The following is a 20,504-nucleotide window of genomic DNA, read 5'->3' as shown; positions in this document are numbered from 1 at the left end:
CCAATCTGATAGGTATGAGGTAGTACCTCAGAGTTGTTTTAATTTATATTTCTCTATTATTATTATTATAATTATGATTTAAAGCATTTTTCATATGACTATAGATAGCCTTAGTTTCTTCATCTGAGAATTGCGTTTTCATATCCTTTGACTATTTATCAATTGAAGAATGACTTATGGTCTTATAAATTTGACTCAGTTCTCTATACAGTTTAGAAATGAGCCCTTTGTCAGAAGCACTACATGTAAAACTTGTTTCCCAACTTACTGCCTTCCTTTTAATCTTGGTTATGTTGGTTTTATTTTGTGCAGAATCTTTTCAATTTAATGTAATAAAAATTATCCATTTTTATATTTTATAATGTTCTCTATATCTTTTTTGGTTCATATACTATTCCCCTTTCCCTAGATCTTATAGGTAAACTATTTCTTGTTCTCCTAATTGACTTATAATACCTTTTAGGTCTAAATCCTGCACCTCTTTTGACTTTATCTAGATATAGGGTATGAGATGTTGGGCTATGTCTAGTTTCTGCCATACTGTCTTCCAGTTTTCTCAGCAGCTTTTATTGAAGAGTGAGTTCTTATCCCAGAAGCTGGAATGTTTGGGTTTATCAAACAGTTAATTACTATAGTCAAATATGACTGTTTGTTTTGCACCTAATACATTCCATTATTTCTTAGGCAGTACTAAGCAATTCTGATGACTGATGCTTTAGAATATAATTTTAGATCTGGTATGGCCAGGCCATCTTCCTTTGCATTTTTTTTCATTAATTCCTGTGACATTCTTGACTTTTTGTTACTCCATATGAATTTAGTTGCTATTTTTTCTAGCTCAGTAGAGTACTTTTGGAAGTTTGTTTGATATGGCACTGAATAAGCAATTTAATTTAGATAGAATTGTCATTTTTATTATATTAGCTCATCCTAGCCATGAACAGTTGACATTTACCCTGTTATTTTGATCTGATTTTATTTTTGTGAAAAGTGTTTTATAGTTGTTTTCTATCTCTTGCTGCTGTGTCTTGTTAGTAATATATAGAAATCCTGATGATTTATGTGGGTTTAGTTTTAGTTTGCTAAAGTTGCTAAATGTTTCAAGTTTTTTTTAGATGATTTTCTAGGGTTTTAATCATATCATCTGCAAAATGTGAGTTTTGTTTCTTTGTTACCTATTCTAATTCCTTCAATTTCTTTATTGTTAAAGCTAACATTTCTAATACAGTAATGAATAATAGTGATGATGATAGGTAGCTTTGTTTTCACCCCTGATCGTTTTAGGAATGCTTCTAACTTATCCCCATTATATATAATGCTTGTTAATAGTTTTAGATAGATAATTGTTTATCATCTGTGCTCTCTAGGGATTTTAACAGCAATGGGTGCTTTTCCAGCATCATTTGAAATAATCATGATTTCTATTAATTTGTTATTGATATTGTCAATTATGTTGATAGCTCTTCTAGTATTGAACTTATCCTACATTCCTAGTATAAATTATACTTCATCATAGTTTCATTTCCTTGTGATAACTTGCTGTAATCACTTCGTTAAAATTTTATTTAAAATTTTCGCATCTGTTTTCATTAGGGAAATTGGGCCATAATTTTGTTCTCTCTCTCTCTTTCTCTCTCTCTCTCTCTCTCTCTCTCTCTCTCTCTCTCTCTCTCTCTCTCTCTCTTTTGCAAGGCAATGGGGTTAAGTGGTTTGCCCAAGGCAACACAGCTAGGTAATCATTAAGTGTCTGAGGCTGGATTTCAACTCAGGTACTCCTGACTCCAAGACCAGTGCTCTATCCACTGTGCCACCTAGCCACCCCCTGTTTCTCTGTTTTGACTCTTCCTGGCTAAGGTATCAGCACTATATTGGTTTCATAAAAGGAATTTGGCAGAACTCCTTAATCTATTTTTTTCAAATAGTTTCTATAGAATTGGAACTAATTGTTCTTTGATGTTTGGTAGAATTCATTTATTAATCTATCTGGCTCTGGAGATTTTTTTCTTAGGTTCTTCAAAGAAACTTATCCAGTTCCTTTTTCTGAGATGGAGTTATATAAGTATTTAATTTTCTCTTTTAATCTGGGCAGTTTATATTTTTGTAAATATTCATCCATTTCACTGAGATTGTCAAATTTACTGACATATAGTTGGGCAAAATAGCTTCAAATTATTACTTTAATCTCCATTCAGTTTTATAGTTATAATTATTTTCCCTTTATTACCCTCCATGATAGCTCCCCTCCATTTGTACTTTTTTCCTCTCCTTTGATCCTAATTCTTTTCACTGGTGTTTTCCTTATGAGTACCACCTCCCTCACTCTATCTCCCTATCAGCCACCCTTCCTTTTCTTTCCTATTTCACTTTACTCCTTCTTCCTTCCCTTCCTCCTATCAGTTTTCCCTCCTAACACTTGAAGTATAAGACCAATATCTAAACCCGACTGAATGTATGTGTTAATTCCCTCTTTGAGTCAAATATGATGAAAGTAAGATTCAAGAGTTTATACCCCTCTGCTGCAATAGACCCTTTTTGCCTCTTCATGTGATATAATTTACCCCATTCTTCCTCCCCCTTTCTCCCATCTCATTTCAATCCCCACCTTCTTTTTTTTAATGTCTTAATTTCTCTTCTCCCAGGTAAGGATGTAACCAATTTAATTTTATTAAATAGCAGTCTTTTTCTTTTCCCTGTGTATCTTTTTTCATGAATCTCTTGAGCCTCCTATTTGAAGATCAAATTTCCTGTTTAGTTCTGATCTTTGTATTGAGAAAGTTTGGAAGTGATCTATTTTGTTAAATGTTCATTGTTTTTCCTGAAAGAATATATTAAATTTTTCTGGGTAGTTGATTATTGGTTGTAATCCTGAATAGTTGATTTTTGGTTGTAATCCAAGCTCCCTTGCCCTTCAGAATATTATATCAGCATATTTATGTTGATGCAGCCAGGTTTATGTAATCCTGACTGTGACTCCCTGGTATTTGAATTGCTTCTTTCTGGCTGCTTGTGGGATTTTCTCCTTGATCTGATAATTCTGGCTACAATATTCCTTGGTGTTTTCATTTTGGGATCCTTTTCAGATGGTTATTGGTGGATTCTTTCAATGACTATTTTGCCTTCTGGTTCCAGGATATCAGGACAGTTCTCCTCGACAATTTCCTTAAGTTATTTGGGCTCCTTTCTTCATCATGGTTTTCAGACAGTTCAATAATTCTTACATTATCTCTCCTGGGTATATTTTCCAGGTCAATTGTTTTACCAATGGGGTATTTTACTTTTTCTTCTATTTTTTTTTTATTTTGTTTAATAGATTCTTGGTGTCTCATGGAGTCATGGGTTCCACTAATCCCAGCCTAATTTTCAAGGAGGTATTTTTTCAGTTAGCTTTTGCCTCCTTTTCTATTTGGTCTATTTTTAAAGGAGTTATTTTTTTTTCATTTGCCCATATATATGTCTATATATGTTGGGTTTTTGCAAGGCAGTGGGGTTAAGTGACTTGAGAAGTCACACAGCTAGGCAATTGTTAAGTGTCTGAGGCTGTATTTGAACTCAGGTACTCCTGACTGCAGGCCCAGTGCTCTATCCTCTGCGCCATCTAGTAGCTCCGCCCTCTAATATTTTTGAAGAATATTTTTTGCCCAATTGTATTTTTAAAGGATTTGTTTTCTTCTGCTATTTTTTGTTGCAAGATGTTAATTTTAGCTTGCATTTTTTTTTTTTTACCAATTTTTCTATTTGATTTTAAAAATCCTTCCTGAGCTCTTCTAAGAAATCTTTTTGGGCTGGAGACCAATTCATCTTCTCTGTATGCATAGAGCATTCCTTCTGCCCTCCTTTTCTGAGCTAGTATTTTGCCTATTCTTATCTCCAAGGTAACTTTCAATAGATTCTGCTTTTCTTTGACCTTTCTTATTCATTTTGGTATTTGTTACTTATCCCAAGGTTCTTGTGTTGGGGAAGAGACTTGATTGCAGACTTTTGGTGTTGACAACCCAGAGGCTTACTTACTGGCCAGAGCCTTGCTTACTGGTCTGGATCCTTGATGTTAGGAAATCCAGAGGTTGCTCAGTGAACAGACCTGTCAGGAACTCCAGAGACTCTCTCTCTGGACAGTCTGTGATAAGATATTATCTGCCCACTCCCTGGCTCCCTGGGAATGGTGGAAATGCCTGGGGCTAACTCTGGTCTATCTACACCAGTAACCCAGTCACTGGGCTAGGCCCTCCCAGCTGGGAACTCCAGGGTCTCATCATTTGGGTTGGGCTATTCAGACCATTGTACTGGCTGAATGGGGGTCCTGGGCACCTGTGCTGGAGTGCTCTCAGCCTTCCCACTGACAGCCCAAACTGCAAAAGCCATATGCTGGGGCTGTACTCTCTGCCCTGGACACACCCCACTCCCTGGTGACTGACCTGTTGGTAAATGTTCCACTCTGTTCTTTTTGTGAATTCTGTCACTCCAATGTCTGTTAAGAGGCTTGATTCATGTCATTTCTGTGGAAAACCCAGGAGAACTTAACAAAGTTCCTGGCTTCTCTCCACCATCTTGGCCAGAAGTCTCTTGTAATTTTTAAAGTCAGTGCAGTGGAATTCATAGTTGACGTTTGAAGATTTGATAAAAGTAATGGTAAATAGAAAGTAATGTTGCTGCATTATAAAATTTGCCATTTTTTCCTAACTATTCATGAAAGCTGAAGATATAGTGATACAGAATTATTTTTCTTTCAGTTCCCAGAATGTGGTTTCTTTGGCATGTATGACAAAATTCTTCTCTTTCGTCATGACCTGAATTCAGAAAATATTTTGCAGCTGATTACCTCAGCAGAAGAGATACATGAAGGAGATCTGGTAGAAGTTGTTTTATCAGGTAAGTTAAAAAGGTTTGTTATCTTGTTTCGCTTTCATCCTCAGTAAGGCTTAGTTCAAGATGCACATCTTTTGTGCTAGGTATTGGACATACATGAGTAACACTTTGTTTTGTTCCTATGGTGGATTGCATATACTTCCAGGCAGGGTATGTCTAAGAATTCCCTACCGTATGGAGATGGAAGAATCCTAGGGGGGATCTGATCACAGAAAAGGAAGTCACCGTAAACCTCCAATACAAGTGGACAAGCTGAAAAGTTTGGCCCTTAGTCTGAAATGGTCTCTTGTCTCCTGAGCCACAGAGGCCAACCCAGTTGCACAGATACTCTGCCCCCCCCCTTTGTCCCATAGCACAGAATTGTTTGTTGTTCAGGGAAAAAGGAGGAAGAAAAATATATAAAAGTTTAGGTAGAAAATTATACTGTTATCATTTTAAGTTTTTGCAGTGTTTTAGTATAAATATAAGGAAGTCTTTCTTTTTCATGGTCTGATAAAATGCTTATAAATAATTGACTCAGTACCATCTTTCATATATGTTCCATTATATAAATTGTCTCATGTTAATTAATAGGATTGATTACAATAATACCTTTCTTTTAAAAGCTTTGGCTACAGTAGAAGATTTCCAGATCCGTCCACATGCACTCTATGTGCATTCTTACAAAGCACCTACTTTTTGTGACTATTGTGGTGAGATGCTTTGGGGATTGGTGCGCCAAGGATTAAAGTGTGAAGGTAGGATTCTAGAATATTCTTATTTGACAAATGGTATATTTGTAAAGAGTGGGGGGGGTTTATATATTCAGGGGAGTCACTGAAAAAATTAAGGTGAATTAGGAGATCAGTCTGTTGACCTTTCAGGGCATGAGCTTGATTTGGAGCAATCTGAGGGTTATCGTCTTCTGAAATGTCAGAATGTCCATGGGTTCAGTGGTTTAGTACTTATTTAATTTCAGTGGCTGGGTTTGGCTCTCCATGTTTAGCTGACAGATTCAATTGAACTTCCTTGCATTCTATGTAAGCAGAGTGTTTAAGTCTTAATCTCGCTTGCTCTCTTCAGGACATCCTTTGTTTTTCTCTTCCTTTTCTACTGGTGCCCAAGGATAGGAAGAGAAGGTAGTTCTTCTCCTCAACCCTAGGATCAGTTTGATGGCAACTTGGGTCAGAAATGCCTGACTCAGGTAAACATGAGCTTATATATTCCTACCTGAGAGAAGAGGTCCTGAGATTGGAGAGTAAGTAGCTCTTCCTCTCTTAATAGAAGGCAGCACATTCAGGACATGGAAAGAATTCCTTCAGAGACTCATAGCAGAAGCTGATCCATGAGGACCCGCTGAGCCCACAGGAAAGACTCCCCATTAGCAATCATCTCATGGGGGACTTCCATATATAGAGAGAATATTTTTTTCATATAATGTTCTCCTTGAAGAGAGATGTTTCTCATATTTCTAGTACAGCATCCTTATTGTAGAGCAGCAGTAATGAATCATACAGATGGTGCAAATCTGATGGAAAAGGACCTCCAGCAACCTGATCCCCCAGAAGATAATGACCTTTGGGTGGCAAAAAGGTCAAAACCACTAGATGACCTTGGGAGTCTGGAAGGACCCCCTTGGACCTTGTGGGGGAAGGAGATTTCATTGGTCTTGTAACTTGTTAACCTATCAGCAATTCCTACTGGGGGGAACTGAGAGACAGCTTGAATCCTCTACATATGGCATATCCCATTCTTAATACTAAGGCAAGTGGGAAACCCTGTGTTTATATATTTCTTTTGGGGCTTCTGTGAATCCCTTTTTAGTAGATAATCTTTTCTATAGGATAAAATAAGTAAGGACTGCCCTATACTTCAAACTCATATTGTACCTTCAGTACTTAATACATTTTAAGGTCCCTTTTTAACCTATGTTTGGAGAAGCCCAGACATAAGCGCTTGTTTTAAGATTATTAGAAGATTATCTTGGAGTATTTCCAAGAGGGAGGTAATGGGCCAATTAGAGAAATAACCATTCTTGGGATTGGCCTCAAGATCATACCTGGTCTCACATGAGCCCAGAATTTTGGGGAACTTTGATATAGGTTACATTTTCTAAAAAGACTTCTCTTGCGAAACAAATCTTTTGCCTTTCTGGTGCTCATGAAACTTAGTTAAGTGTTACTTATGTTACTTCCCCATTTGCCTTGCAAAAACCTAAACAAAAAATTATAGCTGGAGATATTAACATTCAGCAGACCTGAATACAAGAGAAAGTTAGAATCTTGGTTTTACTTATGTATAGATTTGTATCTAACAGTAACATTTCTAGGACAGGTAGGGAGGGGGAGAGGAAAAAAGAGAAAGTTACATGTTAACTTTAATATGTATTTAAAAGGAAAAATAACTTTTCCATAATAGATTTTTAGTTTCATGTGCAATCCTCTTTTTTTTAACCTACATTGCTATGGAAATAGTTGTTTTATTTCTTAAGTTATGAATAAAAAAGATAGAATTTGAAATCTGTATTATATCACCATATATTTTGTAGGAAATTCATTTGTTAGTCTCATTTCCATTATGAGTTTTGCTTTGTGGACATAATTAGGGAAAACATTATGATATGGTGATATTGCTTTTTATTTATTGTGCATTTATTCCTTATTTGTTAATAGCCATTAAGTTTTCAGTTTATGTACTGCAAAATAAAAAGAATGGATGGATCTGAAATCTGAAACCATTTGGGTCCTTTTTGAGCTTTAGGTAATTTTGTGATCTTGGTCAATTAAACTTCTTTCCATATTTGTGTGGCAGCAGAAAGAGACCCATTATTTTTGAAATCCATGCTTATGGAAATTTAAGATGTATAAATTGGAATAATATTTGGAACCATCTTCCTTGAGGCCAAGTTCAAAGAAATTTGCATTTAAGGGTATCAATCAGTGAGCTGACTCAGGAGAAACTGAAGTAAGTTAATGGTTTTTAAAGCCTTGAAGAGTAAAAAAACTTCTAGAACAAGGCTGGTGATAGCCCTTCCCCTCATTCCCACTTCTGTGGTTCTAGGGGTTAACTATGAGGGGTAGTGATGGAGTTCTCTCTTAGTACTCTTACCTTGAGGCTCCTCTCCCTCCTTTGTCAATACCTGGACACACTCTTCCTCTAATCCATCTGAGCCTTGGGGAGAGTGGGCTCAGATTTAACTCAGTTCCTATGTAGCATATTAGTTCCATCAAATTCATGTCCAAATTTACCAAGGCTGATGGTGGATTCATTTTCTCTGTTGCTGATGAACCAGGTGATCATGAGTTGCTTAGGATTCTACTCCTTGCTGTGTGACTTGTGGTCAATCCAGAATGGATTGTAAGCTTTCTAAGCTTCTGGAGTGGTGGCTCCCTCTCTTGACCTTCTGAAGCTTTCAAGGTCATAGCCATCTCTTAGATCCTTTCTCTAAAAGAGAAGAGAACAAAAGTGACCTATAATCATAGGCTATGTCCTCAGATGGCGAAATGTATGAGGTCTGACCCTTATACCTTTATACCTAAGACAACTAAATGGTACAGTGGAGTCAGAAAGAACTTGTGACCCTGGGCAAGTCACTTTATCTCTGGGTGTTGTTGTTTTCTCATCTGTAAGATGAAGATAATAATAGCACCTACCTCCTAGAGATGCTATGATAGTCAAAGAAGATATTTGTAAAGTACTTTGTACACCTTGAAATATCATATATAATGATACTTACAAGACTGATAATAGTAAAGAATCTCTCATCTGAACTGTAGTTAGATAAGAAAGAGAGAACAGAACTAGTCCCTGGCAGCCTGATTGATTGCCTTTGGAATGGATCCTTATTTCTAACTCTGCAGCCAATGAAGAGTCTGTCTCTTAACCCATAGTTAGCAGACTGGAATCATCTCCAGAGTGCCTACAGATGCTCTATAGTAAGAAGTAGGGCAGTGACCACAACATGGTGCACTTCTAGAAGCTGCCCCTCCATGTGGGGAATGACTGCTTCAGCATTCTACCTGTCTTTTAGAAAAGTAAGAATGGGAAAAAGGAGCAATAATATACATTTATATTGAAAGAATAGGATATTAGAGCTACAAAGTCAACTCAAGCATGTACTTAGCTTTACTAAGTGCTGGGGAAACAAAGAGATGGTCCTTATATCCTCACAATTCAATGAACACAGAGATATGAGAGATCCACTGAAAGTTACTGAATGGGATCATAAAGGGGAAAAGGTTGTGACATGGTCAGACCCACATTTTAGGATGATCAGTTTGACAACTGAAGAATGGACTGGAGTTGGAAAAGATGTGGCACGGAGACCAATGAGCAGGGGCATTGTAGTAATCTAAGTGTTTGATGAATGAGTCTTGTACCAGAGTAGTAATAGGATCAGAGAAGAGAAAGGGATATCTTGAAAAATATCTTGGAAGATATTTTTGTGGATTTGGATGTGTATATGTCTATGTATACACATACATATGTATGTATATGTGCATTCTGTTTATTTGTGTGTGTGTGTATATATAAAGATTGAAAGTTATCTTAGAGGAAAGGAAGTAGTAACAAAGGTCAGTGGGAAAGGCTACTTAAAGAAGTCAGTATTTGGGGAGTTAATTCTGGATAGTGAAAGGTTTAAGAAGGTTGTTGATAAGCAGCTTGATTTAGTAGAAAGGATGCTTGCTCTCAAGTCAGAGAACCTGAGTTCAAATTCTCTTCAATGATGTGTGTGGTATGTGTAGGAGAGAGAGAGAGAGAGAGAGAGAGAGAGATTCTGGGCCTCAGTTTTCCTAACTGTGAAATGTGAGGTTTGGACTAAGTGACCTTTGAGGTTTCTTCCACAGCTTTAAATCTAGGTGGGTTTTTTTTTGTTGTTTTTTTATTTTTAGGTTTTTGCAAGGCAAATGAGGTTAAGTGGCTTGCCCAAGGCCACACAGCTAGGTAATTATTAAGTGTCTGAGACCAGATTTGAACCCAGGTACTCCTGACTCCAGGGCCAGTGCTTTATCCACTATGACACCTAGCCGCCCCTAAATCTAGGTTTTTAATCATCTAAAGAGCATCCACTCAGATAGTGAATAGTGTTGAACACATAGTGTATAAGAATCTGAAGGCTATTAAAAGGCATTTGAATGTTTAGTCTAAAGAAGAGTCTTAGACAGAACATGACAATTCTCTCAAAGTAGCTCCCTGAAGGCCCATCATGTAGATATCTCCTGCACTAATTTTTTCATATTTTCGTATTTTTATTTGTTTTTCAAACAACCTATAACAATAGTCCTCAAGTCTTTTCTTTTTTGCAAGGTTTTGAGTTCTACATTTTCCCCCTTCCCCTGACAGAAAGCAATCTAATATAGATTCTACATGTATAATTATGCTAAACATAGATTCATATTAATTTTGTGGTAAAAGAAGAATCAATCCAAGTGGAAGAAAAAAATTAGAGAGAGAAAAAATGACACAATACAAAAAGATAAATTAAGATTGAAGATAGTAAGCTTTGGTCTGCCTTTAAACTCATTAGTTCCCTCTCTGAATATGGATAGTATTTTCTATCATAAGTCTCAGAATTGTCGTGATTATTGCACTGCTGAAATGAACAAGTCCATCCTGGTTGATCCCCACCAGTGTTGTTAGTGTATATAATGTTCTTCTGGTTCTATTCATTTCACTCAATTCATGTAAGTCCTTCCAGACTTTTCTGAAGTCCTATCTTTCATGATTTCTTATAGAATAATAATGTTCCATCACATTCATATACCACAGTTTGTTCACTCATTCATCAACTAGTGGGACATCCCCTCAGTTTCCTATTCCAACCCACCATAAAAAGAGCTGCTATGAATATTTTTGTACATATGGGTTTTTTTACCCTTTTTCACACTTGCACTAATCTTTCACACACCTTGTGCATAGAATTCTTTCCACAGCATCCTTAAGAGTTATTTGTCTCCCTTGGGTTTGAATATATCCTGTCATAGAGTTCAATTTTTTCATATGGCTCAGATCTAGTTATTTCAAATGTTCTTCCTTATGTTGAATTGAATCTTCCTGACTTTAATTTCTTCCATTATTGCTGGAAGACAGAGAGGCCAAAATAGAATATTGAGGGAATGATATGGAAAGATGAAAGAAAAAAATCAAAGGTGTAAGGAAGCATGAGTAAGGAGAAGAGATGAGTGTGGCATTCAGAGGATACTTAGTTACAAATATAAATGGAAGTTTTGTAGAATGAAAGAGAATAAGGGGTGGCTAGGTGGCACAGTGGATAAAGCACCGGCCCTGGAGTTAGGAGTACCTGGGTTCAAATCCAGTCTCAGACACTTAATTACCTAGCTGTGTGGCCTTGGCCAAGCCATTTAACCCCATTTGCCTTGCAAAAACCTAAAAAAAAAAAAGAATGAAAGAGAATATAATTTCTCTGAACAATCAAGTACCCATACTTGCTATTTGTAAATCATATAAAATTAACTTCTTTGGAATGGATGAGTTTTAAAAAGTGATGTATAGAATTTTAGCATATGCATTCAATTTTAATCCTATAATTTGATTTTTAAAATTACATTTATTGTTGCTCCTTTCACAAAACTGTTCTAATAGTTTATTGGTCAACAGAATAGTGAAGAAAATGCTGGAAGATGAGTGAAAAATCAAATTTATTTAAGAACTTTTAACAAGATGTCAGTGTGAAAGGTTTTGCAATGTCCTGCCATTACCACTACCTCAAAACAATAAGAACTGAATAAGAACAATAAAATTAACAAGTAGAAATGAAAGGGAACATTCCTACATGATAAAAAGACAACAGAAGCTTGCATGATAGGACCTACTCTTCCAAACTAAACTCACTTTACTCCATTCTCAGTGTAGTCGTTTTGTTAGGTACTTTATTTCAAGCTTTGACTGTGGTGGCTTCTAGCCTTTCTCCTCGAAGTTGCTTTTTGGAAATGATCCAATTTTCCCATCCCACACCTATAACTGGGTGAGGATGAGCATGGAATTTCAAATTTCAGTTGAGAAACATTAAATATAAAACTGGTTAGCAGGGCTACCAGATGAAAAGGGAGGGACAGGACACAAACCCAGCTGAGGTCATTTTCTCTCAATGTTCCCATGGGTAGCAATCCAGAGAGAATCCTCATTTTTCTTCTATAGTGATCTGTATAAGATAAAAGGAGGTAGAAGTGAATGATGGAGCAGTGGTGCTAATGGAATAGAAGAAATGGTAAAGATGGCAATCAGACCAAGACAGAAATTTATATCTAAATCCAGCCCACACTGAGTTTAACAAGATTTGAAATGCATGAAAAAAGAAAAACAAGCAGTTTAGAAAATGAATAAATACTGTGTAGTGAAGAATAGATGCTTTTAAATCTGATGAAAGAGAAAACAATTCAATAAATAACATGTAACCATCAGAAATAATGAAACAAAAGCAAGCAATTGTAGATGGTTCAGAAGGTCATATACACTCAGTATCATCACTTCCTTCCAGTATCTCCACTTCCTTCCTTTTACTTTCTTCTTAACTCCCTGTAATCTGGTTTCCATCCTCATCATTGAAATGAAACTTCTCTCTCACAAGTTATGAATTTTATTTTCATTGACAAATCTCAAAGTCATTTTTAGTGTTCATCCTTCTTGGCCTTTTTGCAGCCTTGGAAAGTTTAAAATTTTTTTGGTTTATTTTTATTCCCTTTGCTTTGATATTCTCTTCCCTCTAGACTTTGATGACATTACTCTCTACTGTTTCTCTTCTATCTGATTGCATCCTCTGCTTTGCTGGATTTTCATTCCAGTCTTGCCCATCAACTGTGGGTTTCTTTTAAGTTTCTTTCTTGGACTTTCTCTTTTACCTTTATGATGTTTCACTCTGTGATTTCATTAGCTTTCATGATTTCAGTTATCTCTATGCAAATAATCTCTGTTTTTTTTGTCCAGCCCTAATCTCTTTCTTGAATGACAGTCTCATCTTCAACTCCCTATCAGATATCTCAAACTGGACATTCCATAGACATCTTTAACTTAACATATTTAAAATGGAACTCAGTAATCTTTCCCTTCAAAAATTTTTCTCTATTATGTCAAGGGTATCACCCTTCTTCTAGTCACACAGACTCACAGTCTGGGTGTCATCCTTTAATTCTTCCTCCCTGTCACCTCTTTAAATCAGCTGCCGACCCCATCATTTCTGCCTTCAAAATATTTCTCGTATACACCTTCTGTCATTGTATCACACTGATACAGCTGTGTCTTCATCCCTTCATTCTTGGATTGTTGTAATAGTCACAATATTTTTCCAACTCCAGTCCATTCTCCTCCTCAGTTGACAAATTGATCTTCCTAAAGTGCATGTCAGGCCATGTCACAATCTGTCCTCCCCACCTCTCTCCTTCCCATCTCTCTATTCAACATTACTACAGAGAGTGCAACTATGATGGGGTGGACACCTTGTTAGAATGCCAGACATATGCTTGTCCAAAATACTATTTTATGGAGAACTCACACAGGGTAAACACTCACAGGGGGGGTCAGAAGAAGCAATACTGAGACATGCTAAAGGTCCCATTGAAGAACTTTAGAACTGATTTACAGCATGGGAAACACCAGCACAGGACCACCCAGCATGGCATGCCCTTACCAATGAAGGGACTGTGCTCTATGAGGAAGGTACAATTGAAAAAGCTTGAAGGAAATGTGACATACGTAAGTTCAGAGTACCCACCCCAGGTGTTCCCATGAACCATTTATGCCCAACCTGTGGTGGAGCATTCCAAGCTTATCGAAAAGGCTAAGAACCAACCATTAAATACCAGGGGATCTCTCAATGCCTCTAGGATATAATATAAACTCTGTTTTTTTAAAGCTCTTTATAACCTTGAACCCTTTCCTGTCTTTCTAGTCATCTTACACCCTATTCTCTCCCATGTACTCTGCTATCTAATTCTTCAGTGATACTGATTTGTTTATTGTTTCTTGAACATGACCCTCCTCTTAACTGTGATCATTTTCCTTGACTCTGCCTCACACCTCAGACACACACACACTCTGACTCAATCTCACCTCCTGATTTCTCCAGCTTCCCTCAAGTCTCAGTTCAAATCCCGCCTTCTACAAGAAACCTTTCCCAAGTCTTCTTTATCTTCTTTCATTCCTTCTGAAATGAATTCCAGTGTATCCTTTGTGTGTATGTGCATGTGCATCTGTCTTGTTTGTATATAATGGCTTGCATACTGTTTTCCCATTAGACTGAACTCCTTGAGAAGCAGATTCCATTTTTTAATTTTTGTTTTACCTGAGTTTAATACAGGATCTGGAACATAGTGGGTCCTTCATAAATTCTTGCTGACATGTCTTTAGAAATTAGAAAAATAAAAATATAAATAAGGTAGAAATCAAAGGTCTCAAAGAAACAAACCCCAAAAGATAATGGATAATTTAGAACATGAGATAGCTATCTTCTAAACAATAGAGCCTCTGGAAAATAGAATGGCAGATTTGAAACTCAGAAATATAAAGGAAAAATAAAATTTGACAAAATAGGAATCAAAATCTAACTGAAGCTGAAGATAGGATGTACAGAGATAATTTAAGGATTTCACACTTCTCCCCCAAAGAAAACCACAGTGAAGCAAAAAGCCTGAATTTCACACTTCAGTAATTAGTAAAAAAAAAAATTTGCCCCAAAGTATTAGAAATAGAGGACAAAGTATACAGAATGCTGAGAAAGTCTGAGTTCATCTTCCCAGGAATTACAGTGTTCACACTTCGGAACTTTGTATCAAACACAGAGAAAAAAATAATAGTCAATAAATGCTTGTTAAATAACTACAACATTGGCTATAAGTGCTTTAAAGTTTACAAAGTTCTTCAGAAAGAAATAGAAGGAAAAAAAGAATTGAATTCTCAAGATTATTTCTTGTCTATAGGAAATTAAGAGGTTTTAGAAAATGATATTCTGGAAAGCAAAGGGGGATTGACTTATAGTATAGAATAATGTTTGTTCTTCATTTTTGAAGAACACCAAAACATCAGACAGGTGATGTTACTTTGACATTTAATGCATTCCAAAAGTATTTCACTATAATCCCCTTTATTCATTCCATAATCCAGTGTAATCACCTTGCTTCATATTTCCCAAGCCCCATATTCTCCCTCCTTACATTCCTTTTAGTGGACTGTTCCTCAAGCCTAATGTTTTTTTGTCCTTTATTCTCTAAGAAGACCATAACCTCAAGGGAGGTTATTCCAATGACAAACACATGAATTGCATTAGAGTGAGGAGGTGCTGTGCTAATTTCACTAGCCTCACTTTGTCCTCCAGAGCTATCTGAATTCATTAGCCAGATATGAATCAGGATGACTGGAGATAGCCCTGGATGTGAGGCAGTTGGGTTTAATTGACTTGCCAAGGTCACACAGCTGGTAAGTGGCAAGTGTCTCAGACTGGATTTAAACTCTAGTCCTTCTGACTCCAAGGCCAGTGCTCTATCCACTTCAACACCTAGCCTGGAATAACATAGCTTGCAAAACCAAGCCTAATCACTTATAACAAGATGAGTTTTATCAAAAAGGAAGGAATCTGAATTATTCTAAAAAGAAACCAGAGCTGAGCAGGGTAATTGATATACAAACATTTCCAAATAAAAAACAAGAAATGTAAATAAACATTTTAACAATAGTAAGCAATGAAACCAATGATCTCAGACTTTTAGAGCATTCAAAGCTATTGTTTTAAGATCTTACGTGTGTTGAGAGCTTATAAGAAAAGAGAAAATTTGGGTCATCTAACTACAATAAACGATTCTCCTAATTATTTAAGTCTTTCTTTCATTTAGAGTGCTTTTTAATTATGTTTAAAGAAGTCCCTTACATATGTTGTTATACTAATTATCAAATTCTTTGTGCATTTTATTGTTCTAGTGAATGGAATTTCTTTATCAAATGTTTCCTAATTTATATTTATCAGTACTGAATATTGCTGATGATTTTTGAGAATTGTTTATATTATGCTTTCTTTACTAAAGTTATTTATCATTTCAGTAAATGTATTTGCTAATTCAGGTATCCTAAGAAAATAATCATTTATAGACAAATAGAAATGGTTTCATCTCATTTTTACCAATTTTTATACTCTGTTTTTCTTTAGTTTTATTACTTAGCTAGAATTTCTAGTATTCTGTCAAATAATAATTCAAAGGAAGGCCTTCTCTGCTTTCCTCCTCTGTTTATTGGGAAGTTTTCTGTGTTTGTCCATTTCAAATTATTTTAGTTCTTTTCTACCCAATTTTTACGGAAATGAGGCAGAGAAATACAGAGATTTTTGTCTTCTTTTCCTGAGGGCATAGAGTATAGAGAATTCAGAAGACTTGGGAACTCTTTTATGCTGATAATCTGTTGTAATCATAGATTAGGTCCCTTAGAGTTTGTCTCAAATATAAATGACAAAATGGAAATTGCTTATCATTTAAAATGAATAGAGGGTATAGAAAATCTGAAATCAATTAAGATTCTTCACATTGGTACTTCTGCCAACCTATTGATCCCTAAATCCTAGGAAAAAACATAATACTATGAGCATGGTAGATAAGGTTTCCTAATTTTGAGGATCTGGAATTGAATCATTTGGCAACTCTAGGGATCATCTCCTCTTTTGTGCTTGCTATTATTCTTTAGGGGGATTCAGGAAGGAAATAAGCTCAAACTTTGCTTTTATTTGGTTTTATTTCTTCTAACTTTTCTGACTACTTATATATGGTATAAAATATGGTATCCACAGGGTATTGTTTGAGATTAGGGTATAAAAATTTGGATTCTTCCTTCTTTGGATTCTGGTATATAAAAACTATTGTTTTTCAAGGGAACTGATGGCAATATAATAGTTCAATTACTGGTCAATTCTATGGTCAATAATGCTTGTTGAATAACAACAACATTGGCTTTTTATATAGTGCTTTAAGGTTTATAAAGCTCTTCAAATATTATCTCATTACCGGGGGTAATCAAATAAGCTAATGTTCTAATTCTCCATTAATCTATTGTAGCCCACTATGTTCTGTTTTTTAATCCTTGAATCAATCATTTGACTTCTTTGGAAAGTTAGAACTGCTGGAAACAAGCAAACATTCAGTCAAAAAGTAGGAAGTTAAAAAAAATAATAAATAAATAAATAAGTATGAAGTTGGAGCAGCTAGGTGGCACAAGTAGATAGAGCACCAGCCCTGGAGTCAGGAGGACCTGAATTCAAATCCCATCTGAGACACAAAATAATTACCTAGCTGTGTGACCTTGGGCAAGTTACTTAACCCCATTGCCTTGTAAAAAAAACTTTAAACAAAGTATGAAGTCCCTACTATGTGCCAGATGTTGTTAGGCCCTGGGGTGTGCAAGTATAGATAATAGAACAAGCCCTGTTCACAAAAAACTTGTGTTCTATTATGGAGGAAACAACAAAGCAACTCACTATTTTTAGTACAACTATAAAGTGAGCAAATCCAGATATGTATAAAGCAGTTTTGGAGAGAGGTGACATTTGGAAATGGGGGTACTGGGAAAAGCTTAACATAGAAGAATGGGATTGAGCTACATCTTCAATGAGGAGGGGTCAAAAAAAAGGCAAAAAACTGGGAGGTCAGTGTAGCTGGATCTCTAGTGTCAGAGAAGAGAAATGTCTAGTAAGGCTAAGGTTTTGTTATGTGGGCTTTGTAAAAGCTAGCTGGTGGAAGGAAAGCACTGGAGTGATTGAGAGGGGAATCACATGTTCAGATCTGGCTAAGGTGTAGAGGATGAACATGAATGAGGAGAGACTTGAAACAGGAAGACCAGTTAGGAAGCTGTTGAAATAACCCAGTGAGAGGAGATGAAAGTTTGAACTAAGGTGGTACCTGTGTGAATTTACAGAAGTATTATTTTTACAAAGTGGAATAATTTATAACTGAGTTATTTTTCTTTATCTTTTATAAAATGTTTAGGCTGTGGATTAAACTACCATAAACGATGTGCCTTCAAGATTCCAAATAATTGTAGTGGAGTAAGAAAGAGACGTTTGTCCAATGTGTCTCTGCCAGGACCTGGCCTCTCTATTCCAAGACCTATACAAACAGAATGTACAGTGTCTTCCAATGAAGAGGTAGGTATTATATCTAGAGTTTCAATGATATTTTGTCCTTCATTCTCAAAGAAGACCATTTCATCAAGGGAGATGATACCATGACAAGTACATGAATTAATTAAATTAGAATGAGGAGGTGCTGTGCTAAGTCACCAGCCTCACTTTTCCTCCTGAATCATCTGGGTCTAATAGCCAGCTATGAATCAGGATGACTGGAGATAGCCCTGGATGCAAGGCAGTCCATGTGAAATGACTTGCTCAAGGTCACACAACCAAAAGTGACAAGTGTCTGAGGCTGGATTCGAACTTTCCATTTCCTGACTCCAAGGTTGCTGACTGACTATCTGACTGTCTCTTTCTTTCTCTCATACCTCCCCCCCACACACACATATACACACATATGTAATGACATTAAGGATAGGTTTAGAAGGAGTGAGGCTTTAGGAAGATGGTAGGAATAATCCAGAGATCTGGATTCAGGTCATGGATTTAGAGATAGAGCATCATATGGTATATTGCCTTCCTCTTACACTTGTGGGATCACACAAACTTGAGAGCTGTGTGGAGCCACAGTGGCCAGCTAATCCAGCCCATCAAGCAAAGGAATGCTTATCATAATATCCCAAGCAGGGGGTCATCCAATCTCTCCTTGAATAACACCTCTAAGAAGAAGTTCATGACTCCATTTTTTTCAGTCTTCCTTAGGTATCTTTTCCTGATCCCTCAATCCTGGCCTTTTTACGACTCCCTATTGCTCTTTATTACGTCATCCGAGCCAAATGGAATAAATCGAATACCTCTTCCAAATGATAGTTGAAGACCACTGTCATGTGCTTCTCTCTCCTCTTCCTTCCATTGATCCTTACTTCACCATCCTGGTGCCCTCCTCTAAACATTCTCTGGTTTATCAATGTCCTCCTTATATTGTACTCAGAACTGAATAGAATACTCCCAAAAGGACTGACTAGGATGGAGCACAGTGAGTCTGTTTCCTTTTTATTCCCAGAAGCTCTGTCCATCTTTATGTAACTCAAGATTATATTAGCATTTTTTTTGGCTACTATTTCATAGTACTGACTCATCTTGAGTTTATAGTCCATTAATTCCTTTCCCCTTATAATTTTCTCTTAAGATGTCAGTGGTGTTTCACAAATTTATGACTATTTATACCTTTACCCAAGTCATTGATGAAAAAAGTTAAATAGCATAAATGTCAATCATGATGATATTGAATAATTAATATTTACTCCATTAACCAAAGGTTATTAAAGTCTTTTTGTATGATCAATTTCTTTGGCAATCTGAGGAAGCATATATATGTTCCTTTTCATGATGTTTTTAAATTCATAAAATAAAATACATAGGTTTACAAAAGAAACAATTATTTTGAAATAGTTTTTAATAGTTGACAGACCTCTTAGGTTTAAAATCTCTAATCTAGTCAGTAGATCTCTAATAGTATGAGATATGTAGCTGTCCCAGAAAAAGTTTTCAGTACACTCTGTCCACAGCATTCTCTTCATTTACTGGTTTAGTCATTCTATTTAAAAAGGAAATGAGGCTTCTCTGGCATAAGTTGTTTTAGACAAAGCTGCACTGGCTCTTTGCAATCACTGCTTCCCACTTGGAAACTGAGGCCCATAGAAATTCATTGACTTCCACAGTAAGGAGGAGTGGCAGGATTTGCCAGGTATTTAGACTTTAATTCCAGCACTATTTTCACAAGTCTTTTTGAGAATAATGGGCAAATCCCTCTGTGTGTCTAGTGTGGGATGAAGGATATTCCCTTTTCCTTTACTCTACTCTTTGATGAAGAGGTGAGAATTTTGCTTGCTTAACCTTCTTTCTACATGTGTTCTTGGCTCCACTTCCTATCAATTGAGTCTTTGATTTACATCCTCTTGACCTCCTGCCATCTGCCATCTTCCCTGTCTAGTAGATCTTTCCTTTCTGCCTATAAACATGCCCATATTTTCTCCCCACTTTAAAAACAAAAAGAGATAAGCCTCCCTTTTGCCTTACCATACTTACAAATTATTGTCCTGTATTTCTCTTCCTTTTCATGGTCAAATTTCTAGAAAAAGCTAGTTACATTTGTTGCCTCCACTTCTTCCACTCAATTCTTAATCTCTTCTGACTTCACCCCTTAATTGAAACTGCTGTCACCAAGTTAGAAACTGAACTCAGTATCCTTCTTCCCCAAACTCACTCTTCTTTTGAACTTCTTTTTGTCTTTTGAGGTTGGAGTCAGAGTAATATGTTAATCAAATTTATTATGTCCCCAACATTACCTTTTACCTTAAACTCTCTCCTCCAAACTTCCTCCTTTCTGTTAGGCACCACCATCTTTTTTGCTAATTAATACCTTCAGTAGTCAGCACAACTCATTTTCCTTCATTCCTCCAAATCAGGCAGCTGCAAAGTCTTATAAATTATATCTCTATGATGTCTAGTGGTTCTCCTCTCTACTCACACAACCCACATTCTAGTTTAGATCTTGCCTAGACTGTCATAATAGCCTTGTAATTGGATTCTCATCGTCCATTTT

General features: G+C 36.3%; 1 protein-coding gene across 2 annotated transcripts in view; it reads left to right on the top strand.

The window, feature by feature from the left end:
- The window catches only part of PRKD3 (protein kinase D3), a 143,724-nt gene that overhangs the window by 76,989 nt on the left and 46,231 nt on the right, over nucleotides 1-20,504 (top strand). Inside the window, exons 1-3 of one of the 2 annotated variants that reach the window (XM_074203921.1) lie at nucleotides 3,929-4,866; nucleotides 5,469-5,600; nucleotides 17,817-17,974. The exons of the other annotated variant lie outside the window; for it this stretch is intronic. Coding sequence (XP_074060022.1) covers nucleotides 4,752-4,866; nucleotides 5,469-5,600; nucleotides 17,817-17,974 — 405 coding nt within the window. The 5' untranslated portion in view covers nucleotides 3,929-4,751. Of the gene's footprint in view, nucleotides 1-3,928; nucleotides 4,867-5,468; nucleotides 5,601-17,816; nucleotides 17,975-20,504 lie in introns of those variants that run through there. 2 annotated transcript variants of the gene reach the window in all.

The sequence above is a fragment of the Macrotis lagotis genome, chromosome 1, assembly GCF_037893015.1.
Source record: "Macrotis lagotis isolate mMagLag1 chromosome 1, bilby.v1.9.chrom.fasta, whole genome shotgun sequence".
Lineage (NCBI taxonomy): Eukaryota > Metazoa > Chordata > Mammalia > Peramelemorphia > Peramelidae > Macrotis > Macrotis lagotis.
The sequence above is the reverse complement of the archived record's forward strand: the minus strand, read 5'-3'. Positions and strand labels throughout refer to the sequence as shown.